Source organism: Coffea arabica, chromosome 2e, assembly GCF_036785885.1.
Source record: "Coffea arabica cultivar ET-39 chromosome 2e, Coffea Arabica ET-39 HiFi, whole genome shotgun sequence".
Lineage (NCBI taxonomy): Eukaryota > Viridiplantae > Streptophyta > Magnoliopsida > Gentianales > Rubiaceae > Coffea > Coffea arabica.
This window is the reverse complement of record NC_092313.1, coordinates 18,887,882-18,896,679: the sequence shown is the minus strand read 5'-3', so window position 1 is coordinate 18,896,679 and position 8,798 is coordinate 18,887,882. Positions and strand designations below refer to the sequence as shown.

At 38.3% G+C, this 8,798-nt stretch overlaps 2 protein-coding genes across 2 annotated transcripts; one reads left to right on the top strand and one right to left on the bottom strand.

Moving 5' to 3' along the window:
- The first annotated feature begins 260 nt into the window (after positions 1-260).
- Positions 261-3,846, top strand: LOC113728697 (O-fucosyltransferase 19). Its single transcript, XM_027253067.2, has 8 exons — positions 261-783; positions 1,584-1,656; positions 1,755-1,822; positions 1,921-2,009; positions 2,090-2,222; positions 2,326-2,558; positions 2,648-3,121; positions 3,240-3,846. Exons 1-8 carry the CDS (start codon positions 373-375, stop codon positions 3,427-3,429), a joined length of 1,671 nt encoding a protein of 556 aa, XP_027108868.2. The 5' UTR covers positions 261-372; the 3' UTR covers positions 3,430-3,846.
- Positions 3,847-4,077: 231 nt separating this feature from the next.
- Positions 4,078-8,757, bottom strand: LOC113731601 (syntaxin-81-like). Its single transcript, XM_027256962.2, has 8 exons — positions 8,307-8,757; positions 7,837-7,916; positions 7,112-7,195; positions 6,859-6,963; positions 6,044-6,187; positions 5,234-5,500; positions 4,988-5,119; positions 4,078-4,319 (listed from the first exon to the last, which is right to left on the bottom strand). The coding sequence occupies exons 2-8, from the start codon at positions 7,912-7,914 to the stop codon at positions 4,176-4,178; spliced, it is 954 nt and encodes a 317-aa protein (XP_027112763.1). The 5' UTR covers positions 7,915-7,916; positions 8,307-8,757; the 3' UTR covers positions 4,078-4,175.
- Between the last annotated feature and the right edge of the window lie 41 nt (positions 8,758-8,798).

The following is an 8,798-nucleotide window of genomic DNA, read 5'->3' as shown; positions in this document are numbered from 1 at the left end:
GTTCTAGCCCAAAAAATATATATATATTTCTTTTCGTTCTTGACAAAACATAAGCAAAGATGAAATGTGTTCTATGCTATACGATATATGGTGTGCTGGATATCATTATTTGTTCTTTCATGTTATTAGGAACGCATAACTATTTGAGATAGAGCTGATGTTTCACCTTACATTTCGGAGCCAGTAACTTGGAATGCTAAAAAAAAAAAAACCAACCATATATGGAAGTGGGAAGAACCAGCAAGAAACATCGTGTTGTAGAAAAATGCCTCTCATGAACCTTGAGAACACTCTCCTGTTTTTCTTTTTTCCGCTCTAATCATTTCCCTCAAACTATTTTTTTTCAGTTTCTTCACACTAACAATCAAATTAATGTTCACCGGGGATCAAGAAAAGGCTAACACCGGCGGCGCTTCTTTGCTGCCGGTCACCGTCCATAAGACGAGAAGAAGAGCATTGGATTACATAGAGTACGCGGAAAACGATGGTTCATCGGCCAGTCACAGCCTGCAACGCTCGGAGCATAATAGATCTCCCCGAAGGAGAATGAATTCAATGACATTGAAATGTTTATGGCCACGGTGGAGTGTGACCCTTTGCTTTTTCGGAGCCTTGATATTGTTTGTGCTTTCCACCATCTTTTTAAAGATAATGCTGATGAGCAGCTTTAATCCTACAGTTGATGCTAAAACGAATTCTTATCCTTTTTTGAGACGTCAACAGCCTTTGGAAGCCTCCTCTGCCGTTGCATCACGGAAGATTATTCAACACTTGCATGAACAGGTGGTGCTTATATGCTTCTTTTTGCTAAAATATATATAATATTCTTCACAATTCCCCCTATCAAATTCAACCACCCCTGCCCCCCCCCCCCCCCCTTCTTCAAAACAAAAGAAAAAAGGAAGATAAATCTTTTTTTTTCCCATTTATTGTACCTTTATTTAATCTTGCCAGTATCATTGAAGTACATAAAACTTCTTATTTATGACAGAATGCATCTCCTAGACATGCTTCTATTTGGGATAGAGGGGTTCCTTGCGTTTTCCACTTGTGGGAAGCAAAACTTTTACTCTCACTTGTTTGGTACATTTGTGGTGATTCCTAAAAGATGACTGATTCTGGCATGTATAGGTGAAAGTTGAAACCACCTTTTACCCCTCACCTTCTTCCTACCTCACCTTAAGTTATTACGTCTTACGGTAGCTTTTATGCTTTATGATCATTTTATTTTCTTCTTCTAGACCAAGATACTCACCTATCATCAGATGTTCTTTTCTGTTGGACAAGCTTGTTTCGTCCAATGTCTCTAGCATATATCGCTGTGGTTTGGGGCACTTCTTCCAATTCCTCTTTGGGAGTCAAGGTCATTGAAGCGCATTTCTGCAATCTACCATGATTGTATACAAATAGTGAAAGACGCTTATCTAATTGTCCCCTAGCATACCCTTTAAAACCCCAAAAAAAAAAAATGTCTTAGTGTTTATGGTCAAACCTATTCCAAAAAGAAAAAAGGTATAGTCAAACAGTGTATCAGTAGCAAAGATGATACCACAAGATAGTAACCTCTTGGTTTTTCATCTCAGATACCTGATATTTGGAAGAAGCCTAGAAGTGGCAGGTTTTCTAAATGCATCGGAAGATCGAAACGTAAACTCGGTCTGTAACAATTCATCGTTTTCCCATCTTGACGACTGGAATTTTTTCTCCATCTTCATTTTTACACCATCTTTGATTGTAGCTTAACTTTCCCTCAGGCGAAACTGCCACAAATGGTTACGTTCTAGTTCATGCAAATGGTGGACTAAATCAAATGACTACAGGGGTAAGCCGTAAGCAATCATACCCGCAGGAAAATGTGCTGCTAATACTATTTTTGCGAAATTTATGCTATCCATCTCTGAATCCAAGAAACATGTACAGATAAGTGATATGGTTGCCATCACAAAATTACTAAATGCAACGTTGGTTCTTCCTTCCTTAGATCATACCTCCTTTTGGAAAGATCCAAGGTGAGGATTTTGCTACAATCACTTTCTGAATTTGGGGAGAAAAAAAAGGATCTCGCTGTTTATAAAGCTTATTGCCACAGTGAATTTAAAGATATTTTCAACTGGAAGCACTTCATGGAAGCTCTCAAAGATGATATTGAAGTACTAGAGTCTCTTCCACCAAGCATCGCCAAGGTGAAGCCTATAGTCAAAGCCCCCGTTTCCTGGTCAAAGGCATGTAATTCTTCTGATCTCCTCCTCCTCTAATTTTACTTATTTTTTCTTTTATTTCAATTTTTTGAGCACTAAAAACATTGGTGGTTTCACGATGTTGCAGCCGAGATACTATAGGGGAGAAATCCTGTCGTTATTAAAGAAGAAAGGGGTGATAGAATTTCCACTCTCCGATTCCCGTCTTGCTAACAATGGCGTGCCGAGTTCAATCCAGAGGCTTCGCTGTTATACAATGTTTGAAGCACTTCGATTTGCGGAAGAGATAGAAGAACTAGGAAAGAAGTTAATAAGCAGACTAAGGGAAGATGGTGATCGATACATTGCACTTCATTTAAGGCAGGTTAAAAGAATGTTTACAGTAAGCATTTGTTAATGTCATAGCTGATGGCATTGGAAAGTATCCTAAGCAGGCAATTTCTTGACAGATACGAAAAGGACATGCTTGCCTTCACTGGTTGCACCCACAACCTCAATAGAACAGAATCCGAGGAGCTTCGGCGTTTAAGGTATAAAACCAGGCGCTGGAAAGAGAAACAGATAAACGGCACGCTGCGGCGACTCGAAGGAGGGTGTCCCATGACACCGAGGGAAGCTGCCGTTTTTCTTCAGGCTTTGGGATATCCCTCCAGCACTAAAATCTACATAGTTGCCGGAGAAATATACGGTGACAAACTTACTCAGTTCAAGAAGCACTACCCAAATACTTATTCTCATTCCACCTTGGCTACTGAGCAAGAGCTGCAACCATTTGGGCGACGCCACAACAAGCTTGCTGCAATAGACTATACTGTTGCCCTAGAGAGTGATGTCTTTGTTTACACCTATGACGGGAATATGGCAAAAGCAGTGCGTGGTCATCGCATTTTTGAAGGCTTTCGGAAAACAATCAACCCTGACAAGTGAGTATTCTTTGTTGGTTTTATTGATCCTTTCATTCTAACAAAACAATTTGCACGATCCGTACATGAAAGATTTAGTCCATATTTCCCTGCCTATGACGCGTCTTAAATGTTGCAGGCGGAACTTCGTCACGCTTATTGATAAACTGGACAAAGGACTGATGTCTTGGGATGAATTCTCATCCGAAGTTAAGAGATTACACGAGAGCAGAATTGGAGGACCCTACTACAGAGAAGTTAAAGAATCTGCAAAACTTGAAGAGAACTTCTATGCCAATCCTTTGCCTGGTTGTGTTTGTGAAGATTAAACAAAACAGAGGGATACAAGCAAAGAAAAAGCAGATTGCTTCCCGAACCGCTAAGCAGAGCGGTTTTGGTGCAAAGATGGTTATGCAATATATTTGACACAAAGTGGTTGCATAGAACACCTGACAGTGTAGAGGCGAAGGGCAGTCTCCACCCTCGAGGGTAGAATCTGGGAAGCCTGCTGTGCACGAAACAGAATTTTTTTTTTTTTTTTTTTTTTGGGGGGGTTACAGTCCCAGCATAGGTAACGCAGACCTTACAGAAACACATTGATCCCGTAGACATGCAGTGTCCCAATCAATTTTCTTGTCCGTCGAGAATAGCATCCAAACTTTCTTTGATCCTCACAAGCTTGGAGACAAAGTTTTATTTACTGTAACATCATTATCAAGATTGCAATAGATTTTGCATTTGTTTTCCTTTTTATCTTGTGCTCGAAGCTCTTTTCAAGACACTTAAAATCTATATTCCGTACAATAAAGTATTTAAAGTTGCAGTAGCAGCTGTATCATCGATTCCCCTTACTCTAGAACATTTACATGCATTGGTAACGCGTCCACCATGTTTAGATCAATCAAATCAAGTAAGACACCAGTAAACAAATTCATTTGGCGCGCACAAGTATTGAAAGGCCTGATGCAAAAGCATAATGAAGAAATAATGAGAGCCAAGGCATGTATGAAAGCCACCTCAACATCTCAGGAAACCCAATAATACACTATGGACGAATGGTAGAAGATGTCCCAAATTAATTATACCAATCCAGAAAAAGGATGGAGAAAGTAAGTACAAATAGAAAAAGCAAGAGAAATGTTCTACTACTGCTATTCCGCTGAATGGCTTGAGAGAGCTCCTTGTTACCCAGCTCAACATTTTTTGTAGCTTCTACTGCCTGTTTGTTAACAGCAAAGGAAAAGTGTAAATACAAAGTTTTTTTTTCTCTTTTGCAGCTGAAAATGCTCTCCAAAAACACTTTCAGCATATGCATTTTTTAGCTGACAGAGAAAAACATCTGACACAAATTTAAATCAATTAGTAGACAGATCTATAATCCAGAAGATAATCCAAGAATGAGCAGTATGGAAATTTCAAGTTAATCGGTCTTCTCAATACTTTGTCTGCAAAAAAGTAGACAAATTCTTAACATGACATGTTGAACTCAGACTAAATGGTGATGCTTCACGTGGCATACATAGCTTATCCACATTCAGTCTTGAGCACACACAACCAGAAGACATAACTCTCCCGATTAAGCTACCAATAAACCTCTCCTCTCCCAGCATAATCCAGCTTATCTTCTTTCAGTGGCTTATAAAAACTGCAATTATGTCAATTATGCGTTACTCCTAGGATTCGTTCAGTCAAGTATGCGTTACTCCACTAGTTGTAACATGTTATCCATAGTCTCTTTCTCCCAACAAATTCATGAGTATGCTATCCACCAACATAATCCAGTATTAACAGATATTTGCCGAATGACTTGCCGAAATGGCATGAAAAGAGCAAAATGCAGGATATGTTATGCTATTGATACTTCCATTAGGACTGGGAAGATCTCACCTGCTCATACAAAAGCTCTATTTGTTGAGCTTGTTGCAAGACATGAGTAGACATCAGGTGATTCAAGGCAGACATTTCAACCATTTTTTTCTCAGTTTCTTGTGCCGCATCCAGAAGGCTGGACAACTCAACCTGCACCAATATGCATGCAACAAAGCAAATGCTAAGTTATCCATCTTAGAGACATTCCTGGTAAAAAATAAAAATAGACTCCAAATTTTCATCCCCAGTCGATATGGGTATAACCTGGAGGGCACGTGTTTCATCATCCAAAAGTTGCTCTTGAACCCTAATAGGACCTGGTTGAGCTTCTTCAGACTCCCTGACCTCTTTGTCATATGTCTCTCTGGGTCCAACATTACTTGATCTGGCAACTTCTTTTACTTCTTCTGTGCCAGCTTGCCTCCGCTTTCTTCTTGGGGTTACTCGATTAATAGCATCTTGGAAGCGTACAGCTCTCAGCTTGTCAAAATGTGATGTAACTGAATGAAGCTTTTCACTTAGAATCAAAACCTATGCAATGGAATGGAAAGGATGCAGAAAGTCAAATGAGGACTCCATGGAGAACAGAAACTAAAACAACACACCTGAAAGATTAAATATAAGCTTCTCATGTATCTAAAGCCTTATATGTCATGTACTTCACATACACATTTGACCAGCACAACTTTATCTTCAACATACAACATTACAGAACTACAAAAACTTAAGCAGCTTTTCTATTTCAATCCTTCTTCAGGAGATGCAGGATTTGTCCTTTTCATAACTGTGCATACAAAGGTGTACAGTGATGCATGATAAGAGATTGGATACAGACAATTCTCACCACTTTGGACACAGGTTTTAAAACATCTTCAGTTTGAACAATTACTTTCATTGTCATTGTGGTTCCAGCCATAACCAGCCCCCCAAATTACTTGTATTTCATCTCAGAGAATAGATTATGCACCATCAACCCACACCCAGCAAACAGGACAATAAAAGGGAATAAAATGGTCTCCAAAAAGAAATGCGTTGATCTCTAACCAGACAGAACAGCAAAAGTTGTGTGCATACCACTCCATGTTTGTGTGCGATTGTGTCAGCGTTCAAATTGTCACCCTTGATACCAAGCCAGCCCCTTGAATTTGTTTCTTCATCATTTATACTATTCTTAAGAACATCTATTTGCTCTTTGCATGCTTTAATGAAAACAGTAACCTGCAAAAGCAAATGTGTTAGAAAAACTATTCACTGGGGATCATACAACAACATTTCATCAATCTACACTGCTCCAATTAGCTCAGTTGATACAATATAAGCACATTCGATAAAAGGTCTTTGAATATATTCATATACCTTTTACTTTAAAGTGTCATGGAAGCACAGACCAACTTTCTAGGACTAAGAACTTCTATCTGTACATAAGACACTCTTTAGAAGTTACAGAACTTCAAGTTATCACAATTTAGTAGGCCTCAAATGAGATTCAATTCCCACAAACCCCATTCAATTTAAGATCCAAAAATGCAAGATCATTTACAAGGACAATCCTCCACCATCCCAAGAACCATTGGATAATTTAGGATCTGAAACTCGAAAGAAAAAGAATGTACCTACAATAGGTGCTAATTCTGGAAACATTCCAATAGAATCTCCATGTCTATCCACATAGTTCCATTATTTCAACAAACCACCCATAGATCAAAAAGTAGCATTACTGCCATGCATAACTTTTATTTAAGCAAAACTATTACTACTACAAAAAGACAATAAAGTACTAAGCAAAATCATTCAGTAAAACTGGAATGTATTAACTACATTTGAAACCTTTCTATTTCAAAACTACTAAAACTAAAGCACGCCAAATGAATGGTGTTCAAAAAACTTACTTCATGTTCAATGCTATCTCTCTCTTGTTCAGTGGTGCGGTGCTGATCTAAATAATCCTTCTTATGCTTCATTAAGAAGTGTTCCAGTGCTTCAATGCTTCCAAGCTAGACAATAATTTAGAAAACTAGTTACATAAACAGGAAGCAGACACAAAGATTTTATATGTATTTCTACCTCAAATACATCATAGGCAAGACACAATTACAAAATAAAGCAGAAGAAATGAAGTATTTGTAGTTAACAATTCATTACCGTTTTCAATGCAGCTTTCATAAATGAAGTCCTTTCCCAAGGTTTGTGCATAATAAAAGATGACAAAATAGCTGCTGTTTTGGCCTGTCAACAAGAATCCAACCTCACATAAAGACAACCTTGACTATGAACAAATCAGAAAAAGCATCCAAATACTAGTGTAAGGTTTATAGTCTGAATTCCAAATAATAAAAGAAAAGATGCTGGACTGACAATGCATGGTTAGAGAAATAAAAAGAAAATTGACAGCTATATTTAGATAGTTTCAGTCAAATTAATTCTTATAGGATTTTATTAAACTGTAACAGAACAATGCGACACAAACTTGCAGGCAAACCATCACTGTTCGAAAGTACATTTCCAGCCACAAAAGTTAAAGCCTTTGCAACTATATTTTCTCTTTGGCAAATTTTATGTAAGAGATAAGGCCCACAAAATTTATGAAGCAAAACAATTGTCTATCTAGACCACAAAGATTGCTACTTTCAAAGTGGTTCCATGACATCTTGGCATGTCAACATAGAATAACAAAAACAAAAACTTGCACTGGAAGAATGCAGCATCAATAGATGACAAGGGCTATGTGATTGTAAGCAATAAGCATTCGAGCTGAAATTCTTCCTACATCTGGATAAACAAGTAACGATTACAGAAGTTCAATTTCTGTGTAAGCATCGATAACCAGACAGACTAAGATGGAAGTGGATCGCAAAGATTTAATGAACCTCAGTGAAACCCAATGAAACAGCCGAACGACGGACAGCATCCCTGAAATCTTCAGTTCTATCTCTAGCTTTCGCCATTCCTTCAAAACCAAAAGCAAGCAACATCAGGGAAAAATTACCCAATAACAAAACGAACAAAAGAATACCCAAATGAGATGTAACTAACCCGAAACTAAATTAAGAGAATGCAGTAACAAGCTTAACATCAAAGGTCAAGTACATTAACCTTATTCATACTCCTTACAAAATCCTAAGTTCCAGTTTCTCGCACCCAAATCGGATTGTAATCGCCAAAAATGAGAACCATACCAGATTTAAAAATTTTAATGCTATTACAATTGAAAGAATTACACAATTGATACTGTCAAGCACGTCCTACCTAAAAAACCAAACAAAAAGAGCCCTAAAAGCTGGGAGAAGGGGGGGAAAAGGATAATTTATCAAAACAAAATGAATTTCGCAATACTTACTGGAAAATAAAAGAAAAGAATGAATACTGCGGCAGGATCAAGTGCTCAGGACCTTGGATCGAAGTGAATGGCGGACACAGAAGAGCAAATTGTCCAATTATTTCGCTTCAAAAGAAAATCGGAGTGGCAATCGTATATTTTGTAGAGCCTTTCACCAGCATAATGATACGACGCCGTAAATCAAAAGTCAATTGCAGTAATAGTGACGAAGTTACCAGCTGAGAATGCTGTATGAAAACTAAAAAGGAATAAATAAATTTGGCGCCCGGGGGCGGTAATTGGGAGTAATCAGCGTTGGCGGTATTGTCGCCGGTGCTGAAGAATCCGGCGAAGAGGAAAAAGGAAGAAGAGAAGAAGTCTCGACTGTAAGTGCAAGGAGGAGGAGACTCGTTCCCTGTTGCGGTTGAGTGTTTTGCTTTTTCACCCCCTCCAAAGAAAGTGGAACGAAGTCGTTTGGAAGAGTTACTTACACATGCATTATTTATTTATTTA